At 37.7% G+C, this 19,657-nt stretch overlaps 1 protein-coding gene across 1 annotated transcript in view; it reads left to right on the top strand.

Annotated features, from left to right (window-relative positions):
- The first annotated feature begins 200 nt into the window (after positions 1-200).
- Cftr (CF transmembrane conductance regulator) overlaps positions 201-19,657 on the top strand; it is a 140,163-nt gene continuing 120,706 nt past the window's right edge. Inside the window, exons 1-2 of the mRNA XM_035451397.1 lie at positions 201-543; positions 639-747. Of these exons, the coding sequence (XP_035307288.1) occupies positions 201-543; positions 639-747 (452 nt within the window). The remainder of the gene's footprint in view (positions 544-638; positions 748-19,657) is intronic.

Raw genomic sequence — 19,657 nt, 5'->3', positions numbered from 1 at the left:
CAGAGACAGGAGGAAGAGGGAGAGAAGGAAAAGGAGGAAAAAGAGGAGAAGATGAAGGTAGCAGAGGAGGGGGAAGAGAAGAAGGAAAAAGAGAAGAAAAAGAAAGAGATAAAGGAGGAAGAGAAGAAAGAGATGGAGGAGAAAGTGAAGAAGGAGGAGAGAGAGAAATAGAAGACTGGGAAGAGGGAGAAGAAAGGCTCATGGAAGCCAAGGAGGTCAGTCAGTGGTCCTTGGTCACACATAAGAAGCATATTAGCTCCCGCAGATTGGCCTTGGTTTCCCCGGACCTGGTGCCTGAGCCGTCACTGATATTGCTGCTGCCAGAAGGTAGGGATGTGGGGGGGGCGCTGGAGGGCGCGGGGAGTGAGCGCCAGGAGAAGGAGGCGCGGGCGGCATGCAAGGCGCGCAGGAGGAAGGAGCGCACGGGGCGGGCTTGGGGCGTGGAGAGCAGGGACTGGGGCTGGGCTAGGCAGTGCTGGCTTTTAACCTGGGCTACGGAGGCGGGGGAGGAAGGCAGAGAGAAGGGGAGGCGTGTGGGACCCAGTTGGTTAGGGGGGAATTGGAAGCAAATGACATCACCGCAGGTCCGACAAAAGGGGAATCGCTAAAAACATTGACTGGGTCCTGGATATTCAGAGGTCGAGTCCAACCTGAACGTGTCCAGACACAGACCTCAGTGCACCACGGAGACATCATGCAGAAGTCGCCTTTGGAGAAAGCCAGCTTTATCTCCAAACTCTTTTTCAGGTGAGAGGGTGCCAGGGGATCTTTGCAGGTGTGCCCATGCCAAAGAAGGGAATGCATATGGGCAGTCTTTGGGAAAACAGGAAGAGATTTTTTTGTTGTTTTCGTTTTGTTTTTAAAGGTGTGTTGTCATTCATTGTTTTAAAGGAAATGTGGATTTTATAGAATAAATTGAAGCTGATTAGATGGAGAACAAAATGTACTTGCAACTGAGAATCAGACTTGCAACACCTAAATATTTGCAGGGCAACAGTTTTCTTAATTTTTTTTCCTGAAAAATTTGTAAGATTTTCTTAATTAAAAATCCTTAAGGTTGGTTCATTGTTTTTCCCCAGGAAGCTTGTCTGCAGGTGTCATACCTGTATGTAGTAGGTGTTCAGAAAACATTTGCTGACTGAATTTTTTTGAGGAAGTATATAGTACTTTTTGCTATTGTAATATTAAGTCTGACATGCTCACCAAAAAGTAATGTAACCATAGTTACATTACTTTTTAAGAATGTGAGCAAGTCAGTTAAAATATTTATCTTTAAGCAGCAGAAATATCAAAAGCAAAGAATTTAGGAAAGCAGTAACCATGGGATATGAAGCTGGGGTTCTAGCTACTGAAGCTATATCCAACTGACACTTGGGACATTGTTCTCTTATCCTGCATTGCACAGCATGAGCCAAAACCTCAATAGAAAAGGATTTTAAAATTAGATTTTAAGTTGGGAGACCTAGGCAAGACTAATTAAGCACTTTGTATTTGACATGCTCTATGGCGCGGCTATTCTGTTCCTCTAGTGTGGATGAACGAAAAGAACAGCTCTCTCATGGGAGCTCACTTGACTCACAGCTCCTCAGGGAATCTAAACTTTAGCAAACTAAAGGACCAGAGTGTTGCATAGATTGTAAATGTGCCCTGTGGTGTGGGCAGGAGGCAAAGCTCAGCTTTCAGTCTTCTTGCCTTTGCCGCCGCCGGTGGGTCTAGAGCTCAGGACTAAGAGGACAAGTGCCTCTGTGGGAGAGCTCCTCCCAGTGGATGGGAGACAAGGTCTTTACCCTTTGGAGTTACCTTTGGTATTCACAGTGCTTTTGTTACTTCATCCATAAATTCAGCTTATCAGCCGGGATCTATTTTCCTACTACTCACAGCAACAGAGTGTTAATTGTCATAAACTGCACACTTTTATGAGATCATTTTGAGGAACCTACATGTCAGTGCCTCACGTTCTCATGAGAATGTCTCTTGTGTATTTTCCCCACTAAAGTATTAAGAAACTTAGATTGTTCATTTATCAGTGTTTCAAAAATCTCCCCTCTTATTATACAGCTCATTTATTTTAGTGTACCTTCCAAATGCTCTTAGGTTGATTTGGAAAGGAAAAATATTATAATGGCTGTGAAATTTGTTAAGCACATACTCATTTCTGTCCTTCAAACGATTTCATAATCAGTTGCTTTAAGAATAGGTGTGTTTTTAAGAGTTAAGTTCTTACTATTTATAGGCTCTGACATTCAGCTACAGTACCAGTCAGTGATTAGAAACTTCTTTCTGAACTATCCTTTTCAAAGATGAAAACCCTTTTTTTCCCATTGGACTAGGCATTTCTGCCTAGTGTCGAGGACAGTGGGCTCTGGGTTCCTATTGCCTGGTTTCAGGATTGCTTAATGGGCAAGTCCTTTCACATTTCTGTGTGACCTGACTTTTAAAACTTAGAGGCTGTCAATGTGCATATGACATAGTGGGTTAATCTGCTGAGTAGTTATGTCCTGGGCTTACTGAGGAAATGCTAGCTGCTATGGTTATTTTCTACATTTTATGTAAGACAATGAGTTTATTTCTGTTGGTTATAATTTTTGACTATCAACCTTTTTTTATGTGATGTGTATGTGTATTATATATTTGAGAAATTAATGTAAGGGATAGTCTCATCTAATATGGACTTACTAGATATTTAGGGGAAATCCATATGCTCAGATCTCCATAGATGCCTTAGAGTTTGAGTTTCTGAGTACTATCCCATCAGTTTTAGGGTATAAAAGACTAAAAAAACCTGAAGGCCATGTTTCCAATATTAGGGTCTGGGTTATGAATTATATTAAGTATCAGTTTAATTATCTAGGTTATATCACTAAAACCAAAACAAGCTTAATAAAAATATATTTTTGCAAGTGTTTACAGGAAGGAAAAGTTTGGAAGTCATTGGAAGTATTCTAACACAGAAGACAATTTTACCATGAAAATTTCAAGTATTTTGTGACTTTCACGGAAAATAGTACATTAACTAGAAGATGTTATAAATTTATGAAAAAAGTTGTTTTAAAACAAGTGGTGATATATTTGCATAGAATTTATGATTCATATATTAGTGTGATTAATTTATAAAAATCTTTGATTTTGAGAAATATTTAAACCTTACATTTTCATACAACTGTAGTAAAAAGATCATGCCTGATGTGTGCCTGGTAGAGTGTGTGTTTGTGTGTGTGTGTGTGTGTGTGTGTGTGTGTGTGTGTGTGTGTGTGTGTGTATGTGTAGACCAGAGGGTAATATAAGGTATCATCCTCTGAAAGCCCATCATGTCCTTTGAAACAGGTCTCATTGACCTGAATTTTTCCAATTATGTTTGACATGCTTGCCAGCAAACCCAGGAGTCTTCCTGCCTCTGCTTTCCCAGCACTGGGATTATCAGCCTGTGCTACATCACCTACCTATTTACATGGGTGCTTGGGTTTTTACTCAGGTCTTCATGCTTGTGAGGGAAATTACTGACTGAGCTATGAACAGTTACAAAAAATTGGGTAGTAGCATGTCCATTCTGTTTCTGATCCACAGACATTATCTTATGTTTGTCTGTTGGGCAAGACTTAGGGTATGCAAATCCAAAGGCCAGTTTTGATGGACTGAAGGTACAGTCCTGGTATTTAAGAAACCTAGTATAGTTGAATTCTACGTGTCCTTTAGTTAGTTGATGGATGCTATCCAGGGGCTATAGTTCCAGGTTTCCATGCTATCCTTTGGCTTTTTTTTTCCCAGTAGGAATTAGATGAAGCTGCATCTAGGATGGGGACTCTCTGGACACTGCACAAACACTGCCCAATGTTGGCTCTGTACCAGACCCTCAGAACTCTCTTCTGTTTATTTGCCTTTTGCTGATCATGTTTTGATACTACACAGCTCAGAGTTTTCAACTTGGGATAATATGTTAGTTTCATGTCAGTTTCATAGTTCTAAGAGTACCTCTTGTGCATGATATAATGAAAGTTGTCATTGTACATATATAATAAATATCTTGATATCGTTAAACTTATTTTAGTTGATGTCACAATTATTAAAATTTTATCAATGGTTTTACAGCCCATACCACACAATACACTTTTAATATTCAAGCCCCTGCTACTCAGAGCAGAGGAAGCTATTATTTTAAAAATAACTTCATCAACATGTTGTTTGATGTAAGTAACAATGAAATACCCCTTGATGCACACTTAATAATGATACACAGGGGAAATTGAGGCTTTTGGTTTTCTCTATGGAAGTTGGGCTTACTGTGTTAATACTCAATTCATAAATGTTGAAACTTGTTTAAGAGGTTCACGAGTGAATACCACCATAAAGTATATTATTACTGTAATGTCCTTTTACTGCAACCTATAATTTCAGTGTGGAAGCACTATAGATAAGTATAGGATTGGTAAACCATAAGGGAAGGGTGTTAACCATTTAGCTTACAGTTTAGACATCATTTGTTGAAACTTTGAAAACACCCATGAGTCAGCAGCAATTTGGCCATTTTGATACTCTGTTCCTGATACATCTTGTGTAGAGCATTTCCTCAGAGCAAAGTCCCTGCAAAGCCCTCAGTTTAAGAGGAGTAAATGTGAAAAGGGTCTAACTGTTTGGAGACACTGACAGTGATTTCATAAATCCGTTGTGCATCATCACAAAGGAAAACATTATTCTAGCGGCTTCCCTTCAGCACTAAGAAAGGAATGGGTGCAGCATGTAGCTTGGGTTTTTTTGTTTGTTTTGTTTTTCTGAATAAAATCAGTATTAAAAAGTGGCTTTCATAGACTTGATTGTCAGGGAACTTGGTTTTTTTAGCAAGAATCATGTAAAAGTTTATTTAACTATTAGGTGGCTTACATTCCTGCAAGAATCCTGTAAAAGTTTATTTAACTATTAGGTGGCTTACATTCCTGCAGAGTTTTTAAAGATACGGCTTTTACAACTGCATCTATGTGATGAGGTGAGGTTTGTCAAATTTACTTGTCAGATTCTCTGTACAGCCTATTAATAGCTGTCTGTTGAAATTAATGGTTATTTGAAATTGTAAACTAATTTTTGTATTGTTGTATTCAGAGCATTTCTGGACTTCTGGATTACATGGTTCTAATAGGCATCTCTTATTGGAATTGGCTCCATTGTGGTCAACTATAGAGATCCATATATGTTGTATATTGATGATGTTCAGCATTCCTGACATGGTGACAATCATTCTGATAAAATGTATCTGAGGAAACAACTGTTGACACATTTTAAATTCAGCAAGTGTTCTTTCAAAATTTCCTTGTGATGCTATGGCTGACCCTTTAAAAGATAGCCTGCTTGATGATTCTTGGATCTAGGATGAGGAAATGGTTTGGGTGGTTTGCAGTCTTTAGCATTGTTAGGATTCTCAGTCAGGAAAACATGCTCATGTTATTGTCAGATAATCTGCCACAAAGAACTATGTCTAAGTAATATTTCCTTGTAGGTCATGATTCAGAACAATTTTTCATCATTTTTAAAAATGTATTTTATATACCAACCACAGTTTCCCCTCCTTCTCCTCTCCCTCTCTCCCCCCACCTCCCTAACCCCGCTTCCGCTCCTCCTCCATTTCAATTTAGATGTGTTAAGGCCTCCCATAGGAATCAAGAAAGCATAACACACATCAAGCTGAGGCAAGATCAAGCTCCTCCCTCCTGCATCAAGGCTGAATAAGGCATCCCACCATAGGGAATATGTTGCAGAGAGCCAGCTCATACATCAAGAGCAGGTCCTGGTCCCTTGCTAGGGGCCCCACAAAAGACCAAGGTACACAATTGTCTCCCAGACGGAGAGAGCTTATGTCTGTCTCTGTTGGCTCCCTAGCTGTCCATTCAGAGTCTCTGAGCTCCCACAAGCTCTGGTCAGCTGTCTTTTGTGGTTTTCCCCATCATGATCTTGACCCACATCTCTTGCTCATACAATCCCTCCATCCTCTCTTCAACTGGACTCCTGGAGCTCAGTCCAGTGCTTGGCTGTGGAACTTTGCATCTGCTTCCATCAGGTACTGTATGAAGGCTGTATGATGAAGCTAGGTCAGTCAACAATCTGATTACAGGAGAAGGCCAGTTCAGGCACCCTCTTCACTATCGCTAGGGGTCTTAGCTGGGGTCATCCTTGTGGATTCCCAGGAGCCTCCCTGGTACCAGGTTTCTCCCTAAACCTAGAATGGTCCCATCAGAGCAATTTTTGAAGGGCGCTTTCACTCATTTATTCACCACTACTATATTCTGTGCTAGACATTATGGTGGTAGAGGTGTTGCCTTCTGAACAAATAAATATCTTAACTGAGGGTCTTAAGAGCTCATACCTGTCCATGCTGGTTTGCTAGAGAAGTGTTCTTGCAGTCACACACCAAAGAAGTCATTCTGCAAGTATAATCCCATCAAAGTATGTGAGGATGAGTTCAGAGAAAGATAAAACACAGAACAGACTGTGGGTAGGAATGGTGGAAAGAATGAGCAAGCTACCTTCAGGGGTTTAGAGAAGGTCTTGAGTTTGTTCTTAAAACATGTGACAGAGATGTAGGAGGTAGGTTCGGAAACTAGTAAGGGGCTAGATCACTGAGGAGTTGGTAAAGTCCTTAGTGCTTCATCACATTGCTAGTGAAAAGTGACAGGTTTTACCCAGGTAAGGATGTGATCATTTCAAGCTTGTTGCAGTTTTTAAAAAGAAATGATGAATTTGAAAAGAGTGACAGAAAAAATGGAAAAGGACATGGATTTGAAAGGTGTCTAGGAAGTAAAATAGGTTTCTTAATTAGAGGTGTAAGGTGAGAGAGAGAGAGAGAAGAATGAAGAGGCTCTAGAATGGTAGGCTGGGAAGATACAGGTAGTGGGTGATGCTCCCTTTGAAGTGAAATGATTCAATCGGAGAAGGAAGCCTGCTGTGAGGATGGAAATGTACACAAGCCCTGCATGTCCATCAAATGAAAAGGCAACTGGCATGAGGTTGTTATTGGAATAAATTCTTTGACTTAGCAATGCTTTTCAACAAGTAATAATTGGGCAGAACTAATATTTTATTTTATTTTATTTGGTAGCGCTGGAGACTGAACCCAGACACATGTGCTCTACCACTCAGCTGCATCCGCAGCCCTGAACAAATACTTATTATCAAAGAAACTTCTACCATTCAGTTCAAAGACAGATTTATGATCTAAAAACTCACATTTGCCTTTCTCTTCCATTTCACCTATGCCTAATAGTCACAGTTTTCTGTACATAAAATAATCAGGACACATGCATATGTGCATACTCCTCCATATACGCATTTGTATCTATGCACTATGAAAAAGGGTGCACAAAACTGACAAATTCCCTGTGGATTAATTATTAAAAATATCATGGATCAGAGTCAGTGATAGAGTAAGACATTAGCTATCTCACAATTTAATTCAGTAGATAAAATGCATAACTACAATAATATCTAAAATTTTATTCACTATATTAACAGTTTATAGAATTGTTGAAATTAAGGCTCAGAGGTAGTATCCCCAAAGCAGAACCAAAGAATTTTGCAATAAAATTTGATTAACCAGATAATTACTATAAGATGAGCTTATTAAGCTCATTTTGAAATATAAATTAAGCTTATCTTGAACTACAAATGTGGCTTCTAATTATTCATTATTTACTCATGCATGCATGTGTTTGCATATATGTTTGGTATTAAGTTTGGGCCCTCCATACTTGCCAGGTATCTAGTAGTTAACAGTCTTAGAACCTACATAGGGATTCTGTTTGTTCTCTTTAGTTTTTAATCCTACAACTTTTTTCTTTATAGTAAAAACACCCATCACATTCATTTTTAGATTTTATGATTATATTACTTAGTTTTATTAGAACAGATATTAATCTTTGATTTACAACATCCCTGATTATGTATAGTAAAACATTCCAAAGCTATCAATGTAATTCCTTGACAACAAAAGTTATTTGACATTTTGAAAAATTAAAGAATTGTAAGTTTCACATACATTGTTCACATAAGGTTATTTAGAAATTTATAATGTGCTTAGTACTTAACTTGGGCTATGAATTCCCTGAAGTATGTAATTGGGAGACCTCGATGTTTTGCTGCTGCAAAAGGGAGCAGAAAGAGTCTTTTGATTTCACTATTCTGACATCACTACTTCAGCCACTGCTTCTGCAGAGTGACATCAGACAGGAGGCCAGTGGGCCTAGGACTTATTAGTAAAGTGAAGCACTTTCATGTGTGTCACATTTGATGGAGATTTGCTTAGGGTCACTATGTGTTTAGATGGAAGCTGTCTTACAACAGGACAAGGACACTCCTGTGGTGATGCTTATATTCCTCAAATTAGAACACCTTGCTTTGAAACTTAATAGCTAGTTCTATAACTTTGCTCTACTCTGATATAAACTAGTTATCTGTATAGTTTCTCTGTGGAGTACAACTCACGTAACATGAAAAATGTATTAAATATTCAGATCTCTAGATCCCACACATACATGATAATCGGATTTATGGGAAAGAACAACTTCTCTGATCTACTTTGACAAATATTCAGGTGATTCGTTTTGGCAAATAATGAGTTGGATAATGCTACTCCTTGGATAATGCAATGAGTCTTTATTGGTCTAACAAAACTCTACTAACTATTCTTCAGTATATGAACAACAGAGATACAAAAGTAGGTCAACTTGCTACAAATTGAATTTGTCTCTTGGGTAGTTCCCAAATTCTGTAGTTTTGCCTGTCTCCCAATCCTTATTATGTACATTCAAGATACTACAAACATTATCTCAATGAATTTTTGACCAATTTTAGATAATTCTACATATAAGAAATGTGGTCTTAGAGGGCTAAACTTTAACAGTCACCAAGCTAGCTACTGTAAATTTAGAATGTATCCTTAGATTGCTGTAAGCCCAGACATATAATTTTAATTAATATGTCACATCTGAAATGGAATTGATGAGTTAAATTATTTCATTTGGCTTATTTATAGATTTTTAATTTTTGTCTTAGTTATTTTTTAATGCACTTGGTTATATATAACACTAAACAAGGTATTAGTTAGCTGCCTTCTTGGAAAAGCCACGGAAGCATGCTTGCTACTTTAACAAAACATATTTTGTGTGTGTGTGTGGGGGGGGGGTTGAGACAGGCTTTCTCTGTGGCTTTGGAGGCTGCCCTGGAACTAGCTCTTGTAGACCAGGCTGGTTTCGAACTCACAGTGATCCACCTGCCTAGTACTGGGGTTAAAGGTGTGCACCACTATTGCTTGGCACATAATTATTTTTATGTGTATGGGAGATTTAGCAGCTTGTGTGTTTGTCTACCATATGAATACTGTACCAGTGGAAGCCAGCATAAGAGGGTATTGGATCACCTGGGACTGGAGTTACAGATGGATGTGAGACATGGGACTGAAGTTACAGATGGTTGTGAGACATTATGAGGATGCTGGGATTTGAAATGAGGTTCTCTAGAAGAGGAGCCAGGTACTGCTAATTCACTTTGCTTCTTGGTGCAGGTCTTTATGACATCCACAGGAGGCAGAATGGAACTTTCTCAAAAAAAAAACAAAAACAAAAAAACAAAAAAGCACTATCATTATATTTTAGTCTGTTTAGCTGAAAAAAAAAAAAAACCCACAAGATATAGTAAGCCAAAAACCATGGCAGTAGCTAAACACTGTGATATAGAAACAGCTCAGTTACAAAAATGCCATTCCAACTATGCTGTTTGTTTTGATACTATTAGCCATGTAGTAGCTAGTGCCCTTTATTTCCCAAACCCACCTTCCTATTCTTTCATTTTTTTTTTCAAGAATACCAAGCTAGGCCTTTTGTTGAGTTTTCACATCCTAACCCTACTTCACTTTTAAGCCATGTTCAGGTTCAGTCATTTGAGTATTCTATTCTCACCACACCATGGCATTTTCTGGTATCTGTTCCACTATTACTACTTATTCATATTACTTGCTTTTCTATTGGTTTTATTTCTTAAATATTTCTTAAGGTTGCAGGAAGGGGTAGAGACACCTGATAGATGGTTTTTCAATATGATACTTGTCACTTCATATAAACAAATCTTGGATTTTCTTCATATAATAGTATCTACAGTTCTTTTTAAAGGTGCATTTATCAGCCAATCTAGTTTTCAAATTAAGACTTTCAATGATTTCTATTATATACACGTATATATGGCAATGAAAGAATCACTTTTCCATAAACACAAAGATATAAATTCCCAAATGAAGGTGAAAATAATTAATATTTTAAGTATTATTTTCTTGATTCTGTTTTCTATATTTTGTACAGAGTTACAGTTCTGAAATTGATTGTCCCTTACAATTGATTTGTTTAAAAAACAATTGTCAGCAGATCCTGGAATAAAATATAACATAGAAACAAAGCACCACACACACATATATAGTCCTCTATTCCTGTGACTTCAGGGGTTTGGTTTTTTTGTTTGTTTGTTTGTTTGTTTGTTTGTTTGTTTTGCATTAGTTTCACCCTGAAAAGTTGACTTTTAATTTTTATTGGTTGCTTGGTATTTACTCTGTAATCCAGTTTTGAAAGAAACAGTTACTATTTACTTGGATGCTTATCTGGAATACCAGGCAAGGTAATTGCTGTATAAGTTCCCCAAGTTTAGCACTCTAGCATACCTTGAAATTATAGTGTTCTGAAGGCAGACTTTTACTATATACCTAGTCAGAGATCTGAAAGACCAAGAGTGATTCAGAATATTTTTTACTTGAATGTGAAAATAGCTTCAACTATAAGTTTAATTACGGTACCAAAAGTGGTAAGTAATTGTATACATGACTATATAATATTAATTTCTAAAAACTGTGTCATGTACTGTTTGGTGTTTTTCTTGGCAGTGTACATGTTGGACTGATGATGAATCTTAAAATCAGTGTTATCCTCAAGTGTGTAAAACTGCTTTATTGGAAAATGGTGATAATATTCCCTGTGGCTTGTTACTTATCACTTCCTTGGTACCCTGTAGTTCTCTGTCATGCTTTCATGAGACCTTCCTTTTGTCAGCAGGTATGCAGCAGACATACAGGGCTGTTAACTGAGTTTGGCTTACTCGTGCTATAGGGACATGCTCACTCACACAATGCAGAGATAACAGTCATAATCAAAAGTTTCAGTATGTGGAAAGAGATGTCTGGTGAAGTTTTCCTCTTTAAGGGACTAAAATTAGCAAAAGACACATTTGAGAATGTGAAGTTTTTTAGTCACTTTAAAAGATGACATTTCAAGTCAAAATTTGGTGAGATAGCTCTGTGGCATGACAAATGTTGGGACTTAAAAGTTTCAAAGCCACTGAAATAGATTTTTTTTATATATTGATTGTGCCAGGTAATTTTTGAGTTCCATGCTTCATCTGTTGTGCTCTTAGAGAACAGTCTCAGGTTCTGCTTCATGTCTAGCCTCTCTGTAAGTTCTTAGGTAGCAATATGTAGCGGGAAAAACGTGTACTTTGGAATCAGACTGAGCTGGAACTGTCATTCTGTGACTTATTAACAGTGTGATCTTAGGTAATGTACTTAATCTTTTTGATACTCAATTATTCTTGTTGGTACAATGAGACATTTTTCATTACAACCTGACCCAAGAATATAATAATATACAGTGCTCTTTGGGTGCTTACTCTGTATACTAGAGTTCTCCTGAGAAATGGAACCAATAGTAAATATATTTAATATAGTGGATTAATTATAAAGAATTAGCTCCCAGGACTAAGAAAAATGGCAAGTTGAAAATGCAGGCTTGATTTTCCAAGTGCGTACTTGGGAGAGCCAATGTTTAGGTTTGAGTTCAAAATCAGCCTTCTAGAATTCGGTCTCATTTGGGAGGGTGATCTTTTTCTTTTTCTTTTTCTTTTATGTTTCAGTGCAGGATTTCTCTGTGTAATAGCGCTGGCTGTCCTAGAACTCACTCTGTGGACCAGGCTGGCCTTGAACTCACAGAGATCTGCAGTCTTCTGTCTCCTGAGTGCTAGGACTAAAGGTATATGCCACCACCGCTCAGCTAAGGCTGGTCTTTTTGTGAAGCTCATGTCTTCAATGGATTATGGGAAACCTGTTTACATTAGGGAGGCCAATATGCTTGAACCTAAGTGCTCTGATTTAATGTCAGTCTAACCTCCGGTCACCTTATCGGTTAATATAGCCATCACCCAGGTGAAGTCTTTCTGTGTATTAAGTGATAAGAAGTAATGCAAGATACAGAATGGGTATCTTTTCCAGAGCTGAAGACAGAACCCAGGGCTTTGTTCTTGGTAGGCAAGTGCTCTACAGATGAACTAAATCCCCAACCCCCAGAATGGGTCTTTAATAAATAAATGGTAGCACTCTTACTAGCTATAGCAATGTTGTTTCACTTAACACTTTAATTTCTGTCCAGTGTGTAAGAAAGTAGCTCTTCCTACATTTAACACTCCTCTCCTATAGAGGCAATACTTCACTGAATTATGACCCTACTCCCACAAATGCCCTTGCCAAGTCTATATCCCCCTTGTTTGCCATTGACTTTCATCCTTAATTTGTGTGTGTGTGTGTGTGTGTGTGTGTGTGTGTGTGTGTGTGTGTGTGTGTGTGTGTGTTGCTGGGATTGAACTCAGGGCTGCATGCAGCATGCTAGCCAAATGCTCTGGGCTACTGGGTTATTCTTCCAAGCCACATTTAAAATTTTAAGCTTATCTCAAGTACTCAGGCTACTCCCTTTGTGCTACCATTGTATTTCCTTTCTGCTTGGGGCCTGTGTGTTTGCAGAGGCTGCTATCACAAACTACTATAAACTGAATGGATTAAGCCCTAAAGGTTATTGTTACAATTCTGAAAGCTGGACATCTGAGATCAAGGTCTTGGCTGACTCAGTTTCTTCTGAGGGCTGCAAAGTAGAGTCTGTTCCCTGTTTTCCCCCAGGTTTTGTCTGCAGGCTGGTGGCCATATTTAGCATTTTAACATTTGTAGAACCAATGCCCTGATCTCAGCCTTCTTTGCAGATTTTTCTATATTTCTCAGACCAGTGTCCAAAATCCATTCCTTTGTAAAAGAAACTATCATGTTGGCTAGAGCCTACTAAATGTCTTTCCTCCAAACATTTTGAGGCTCAGAGGTTTGGATGCAGATATGTGAAGGGAAACACTTATATATCCATAAAAAATGAGATAGTGCAGAGGACACCATAAAGAAGGATATGGGAACTATCAAGGGGAGTCATTTATGCAATTTCAATATATATGAACTAAAAATTAAATGAAGACCAAATATTGGGAAGAAAGTTTTGATAATGAAAAACGTTTCATAAAGTTTTGTTAAACAGAATTAAATAATGTTGGTTGAAAGTTTAATATTGTGGGCTATTAAGTGATAAGCAAAGAGGACATGTTATTAAATAATTATCTCTGAACCAGTACAAATGCCTCATGTTTGCATAGCATTTTTGTAGACTTGAATGTTTTGAGTGTTTCTTTTTTTTCTTTGACTGCTTTGATTAGGAGTAATGTGCAAGCAGCACCTACCTGCAATCAACGTGCTCAGGGTGCTACAAACACACTACGTTTGTGGAATTAATTATTAACAGAACAATTCACCAAGTTTCTAATTTGTTTGATGTAGTGAATAGGACAATAGAAATAGGAAGATAAATTATACACCATATTGTCCTTAAGAATTAATCTTACAAGCAAAATAGGTTAGCTTAGCAAACTATAATATGTTAACATTAATTCAACAATTTAAAAAAACTGAATGGGAATCACGTGCCATGTTCACTGGTCAGTTGAGGGAATGCAGCAGTTTAAACAGCTCTGTAAGATGTTTCCCTTGGTGGCATACAGTTTTCTGTGCTTGGGGACAGGGAGGATTGATGAAGAATGAAGGAGGCAGTTTATATAGAGGCTCAGATGAAGTATAGGGTTGAATAGTGTACACAGGAGGAAAATTAACCATAAACTAGAGAGAGGTTCTCTGTGAATATTATTTAAGAAATGATATATGTATATGAAACTTCTTAGAAATGGAATCAGGCTTTGTTTTGGGGAAGCTCTTTTTCTTCAGTGTGACCCAGCTGAACCCAAGATTAACTTGCATGGTGATGGTGATAGGAGAATCTTTTTAAAAATTAAAAGCCACTTTATTGTCAATGTTTTCATCCAGTTGCACTCCTGCAGAGTTCAAAAGCCAGGGAATCTGGTTCAGTGTTTCCTTTAAAGTTCATTTTCTTAAAGCTTAAATGGAAGCAAGAGATCATGACATTTCAAGGTTAAAAAAAAAGCCAAACAAACTAAATACTTAGGAAAATAATTTCCACTAACCTACCATAGTTTGTGTTAGGAACTGTCCTTTTAACTACCTGATTGTCAAGGTGGCTAATTTGAACTCTTTAATTGCTTGTTAGGAACAATTAATGAATCAATCAGCATTTATTCTGTGTTCTTGAAAAATTAACAATTTAATTTTTAATAGATCTTAGCCGGCTTGTATTATTATGCATTGATATGTTTGAACAAAGATAAAAATATTAAGTGAAGACTTAAAAGTAAGGCCTTGGAGTAGTTTTATTTCATGGCAAATCCTGGATGGACCAACCGATTGTTGACTTCATTCCCTGCCTGCATTTCTTTCCTTAGGAATGCTCAGTGGGGGAGGGTGAGTGTGAGTCTCTAATTTTCCTCCCCTGCAGCTCCAGGGAGCCTCATTGTTTGTTCTTGGTGATACCAAGGTTGTTGGACAATGTGAGTAGAAACACTTTGCCTCCCAAACTCAGGAACAGGATATGAACCTTAAATTCCGAGTCATAAAATGTGCCTACCTACATCCTCAACATTACTAAAAAAATATAGAAAAAAATAAAGGCACAAAGTTGGTAAACTTTTACCTCAAGTTTTTGGAGTTTGCAGTTTTTTAATTTTTTTCTTTTCTTTTTTTAAAGAGGCTGAAAGTCACCAGGATGAGACTGATCCAGACCCCATGATCATGGGTGTCAGTGAGGAGACCTCAGAAATCTGTGGGGTCTTTTTAATAGATCAGTACTTATCCCTAGTATAGGAATGGACTTTGGGAGCCCATTCCGAATAGATGGAAACTCCCTGAGCCTAAACATACAGGGGTGGGTCTAGGCCCTATCCCAAAGAATAAGACAGACTCTGAAGACCCCCTATGGAAGGCCTCACCCTCCCTGGGGAGCAGAAAGGGGATGGGATAGGTAGGGTGTTAGTTGGGGGGGGGGCAGAGGAGGATAGGAGGTAGAGGGAACTGGGATTGCCATGTAAAATAATCTTATTTCTAATTTAAATAAAATGGAGAGAAAGGGAAAACAAAACAGTGGCATAGAGCAGAGAACATAAACAAACTAAGGGGAGGGGAAATTAAGACAGTGAGAAGCCAAGAAGTAACCCGTCTGACTAGGTGATTGCATGGAGAACTATGGAGACTGTGTTTATTGTAAATTAAAGTTTAAATTCCACTGACTTTGTTTTCTTGGGGTAACATTGGTTCTTTTTCAAGAGTTTAATAGTCATATATGCATGTAGTATATTTTGGTTAAATTCCTTTCCCTTCCCATGTATTCTGTATTATTCCTACCAGTTTTCATTCCCACCCCAACTTCACATGTTCCTATTTCTTTTAAATTTAATACCCACGGAGTCCATTCATGTCTTGGTGTCAATATCTGCATGGGAGACCACTTCCTAGAACACGGGTAGCCTCTCAGGGAAGGCCATCCCTGAATTCTGACTCTCGCTTCCCTAGCAGCCATGGATTACCAGTGACTCTCAGATAGAGGCGAGACTTCATGAGACCCTTCTGCATCCATGCTGGGGTTTTGGCTGTTTTCTTCCTGTTAATGTTTTCATCTTAAACATTTTATAGTTGCTTCTGGCCTATGCTGTATCACTTTATCTACCAAGCAAAATCATTAAATGACAAAATAATCTCAAACAAACTGGGATGTATGTATGTGTGCCATAGTATATGACAGGCAGAGGACAACTTGTAAGAGTCACCCCTCCTTCTACTATATAGTTCCAGGTTATTGAACCTAGGTCATCAAACTTGGCAGCACGTACCTCTTCCTCCTAAGCCATCTGCTGGCTCTGGAATGTATTTTTTTTTTAAAAAATTTGATTTGGAAGAAGTCATTTCGAGGTAATGAATGGCAAACATATATTATAAAGGACATAATAGGACAAAAAGGACTTTTTTGTACACATAATGAGGGGTCATTAAATCATTTAGATATTGAAGTTCACAAGAAAGTGTACTTTGTGTTGTACGTGTCATGGTTCATACCAGGTGATGCCTGGTTCTACCAGGAATCTGTCTAGAGCCTCTCCTCAGGAATCTGCCTCTAAAAGATGGAGGCTCTTTACACATTTGGGGACATATCATGGAGTATCAAGTAACTTCAATCCCAAGTGTTTAACCTCTGTCAGAGTGACAAGCATGGCTCAGTAAAGAACATGTTTATTTCTCTATAAATGAAAAGTATTTACTTTGGGTCTTAGTGATGGTGTCTGAAAAGGCAAAATGAACAAAGAGCCACAATAAGGAATTCTAGAGAAAGGGAGAAAACACCAAAATAAATAGAATAATTTTTTTATAGAAGACCAGCCATGTAACATATATATACTGTATAGGAGATGTCTCTGTATGATGCTCATGGTGCAGCTTAGTTTTTTAGTTGCCTAGTCAGAAGACAGGGGAACTTGTACTCTTCTTCCCCATTCACCTTCCCCCTGAGGATGCTTGAAAGGGCTTTTCTTTCATTTCAGAATGTGACTGTTAAGACTACCTGTGGAAATCCTGATAGCACAGAGGTTTCCATATGTAAGCTTTCATTAATGCCTATAGCATTTCTACTGTAAAACTGCAAGGGCAGTCTGCTTCCTCTCTTCCTCTTTTTATTTTTTATTTTTTATTTTTTATTTTTTTGCTTTCAAATGTATACTTATTGCCAATGGAAATATCACTCAGAAATTAGAAATCAATGGTTTGACTTGGCTTTGCTGATTAGTGTCCTAAAGGCGAACTCCCATGAAGGATGCAAGCAGCTTTGGGGACATTCAGTCCTGTCTTTCTTGCCTTTAGTGCATTACAGTGACATTTGTGGCTTTTCTTTGTGACTTCATACAAAGGAACTGTGAGACTGCTTTTCCAGGGTACATGAGCACTCGACTGTAAATTATGCTCTTTGTGTCTTCTGTTATCTACTAAAGTGGCTGGGATCTTTTCTTTTTCTTCCTTGTAGCCTTGCTTGTTACCTCTGAAGTTTAGAAATGCAAGTCAGGTGAATAAATTAGATGTGGCTTTTGCAAGTGTTCCCTCACTGCCAATGCCCTGCATTTCTTAACGTCATGTCATACCATCCCCCCTCATAATTCATAGTAGTTCCAAAATGATGTATTCCATTCATATCGCATTTTACTAGTCTCTAGATGTTCTCATGAGCTGCCCACACACTCTGATAATCATTTTCAGTAGCCACCAAAACATTTGCATATTTGCACAGGATTAGAGTTTGAAAACACTATTGAAAATTTTCATCAGTTGTAGAAGCATATCACATTTAGAAAACCCTTCTGATACCAACACTGATGTCTGATTTCTCCATGCTGCTTTCTTACCAAACACTTTACCCACATACAATGTACAAAGCAATGATTTTTTTAGCATATTCACAGTTTAGTTTAACTTTCATTAAAATAAATGGTAGCAATTCAATTTTTATTCATATGAGAAAGAAACGACACAACCATTAGTAGTTATTCCTCAGCTCCCTCATACCTTCTGTGCTGGTCCGTGCCTTGTCTCCTTGAAGCGAGAGAGAGTCATGTGGGAAGAGAGGACCTCCACTGAGAGAATGTCCTCATCAGATTGGCCCAAAAGCAAGTTTGTGGAGGCATTGTTTGGATTAATGATTGATGTTGGAGGAGCAAGCCCACTGTTGGCAATGCTGCCCCTGGGCAAGTGATGCTAGTTGTATAAGAAAGCAAATTGAGCCAGGCAGGCAGTGGTGTTGCACACCTTTGATCCCAGCACTCGGGAGGCAGAGGCAGGCTGATCTCTGAATTCAAGGCCAGCCAGGGCTACAGAGCCAGTGCCAGGACAGGCTCCAAAGCTATACAGAGAAACCCTGTCTCAAAAAACCTAAGTAAATAAATAGCAAATTGAACTAAGTTATACAGTAACTTTATGCTCAATGTTTTAAACGTCTTACAGACTATTTTAAAAAATGCACACACTGTATTATGGTCCCACAAACAGAACACAGGGATTACAATTCCCCATACCTTTATAGCTGTCATGATTAAAACCCTTTTACTGGATCTAAAATGGAATCTATCTGTGTTTTTGAATTATATTTTTCTTCTTCATAAAGATATTTCATGTGCTTACTGGCCATTTTTAGAATTTCTGCTTGGTATAAATTTTTATTTAGCTCTTTTGACCATTTTAAATTTTGGTTATTTGTATATTATTAAATCAGAAGTTTTATATGTCTGATATATAATTTTTTATTAGATATTTGATTTGTATAAAGTTTTTCCTAATTATGTACAATATCTGCTACTTTATGGTATATTTAAAGCAAAAAGATTTTATGTTCATTCTGTCCACTTGTGCTATTGTTGCTTCTGCTTTTGGTGTTATATCCATGTATGTGCTACCTTTTCAAATTAGTTATAATGTGGAAAATTGGACAAAAAAGTAAGCTTTGATATAACAGACATATCTTAAATTCTAACTCCATAGTGACAAGTTTCTTAAGCCTCTTAAATCCAGTTTTAGATCTACAAGATGGATATAGATGTGAGATTGTAATAAGTAAATGAAATACTTTATATAATTTCTAAAAAAAATTGTGAGGCTATTGTAATTTCTGCTAACATTAGCTGCTATTATTGTAGTCTCAATAATAAACTCTTAAAATGAAAATTAAACCAAGCCAAGCAAAATATATAAAGAAGCAAGTATATGGCTATAACTCTTCTTAGACAACATTGAATCTGGCTCACATGAAAGCCATGTGTAGAAGTCATGGCAGTTATGTCTAGTAGTATTGGTAGCTGTTTGGTTCTAAGAGCTTAATCTAAGGGTGCAAGGCTAGGAAATGACAGAGATAGAGTTGTAACCTAGGGCACACACTCTGTCTCTCTCTCTCTCATGTTTTTTAAAAAAGAAACTTATTGCAATTTTCTTAGTATTAGATTTGTAGTAGAAGTCAGGAGGAATTGCTTTGTATTCAATTGGAAGTATTAGCCAAGATGAACATTTAAAGAAAGAATCATGAAAAATTAATATTGATATGTATATTATGTAGTCTTGGAGGTAAAGCATATTTCACCAGAAAGTTTGTTTATAGTTAATCACTGTTAGGCATTTAGTCAATGAATTTCTAATGACATACAGAACTTCTTATGTAACTTAAATAATTATTTCCTGTTCCAAAAGTTATATGTTCATCAGTAAACATTAGAAAAAAAGGCAACTGAAAAGAAAACACACAGACACATAGACACACATATATACACTTTCCAGTAAGCTTTCTTTCCCTAACCTGTTCTACTTTTCCCTCCCCTCTCTGTCCTTCCCTTTCCCTCCCTTTCCCTCCCCTCC

The sequence above is a fragment of the Cricetulus griseus genome (genome assembly GCF_003668045.3).
Source record: "Cricetulus griseus strain 17A/GY chromosome 1 unlocalized genomic scaffold, alternate assembly CriGri-PICRH-1.0 chr1_0, whole genome shotgun sequence".
Taxonomy (NCBI): domain Eukaryota; kingdom Metazoa; phylum Chordata; class Mammalia; order Rodentia; family Cricetidae; genus Cricetulus; species Cricetulus griseus.
The sequence above is the reverse complement of the archived record's forward strand: the minus strand, read 5'-3'. Positions and strand labels throughout refer to the sequence as shown.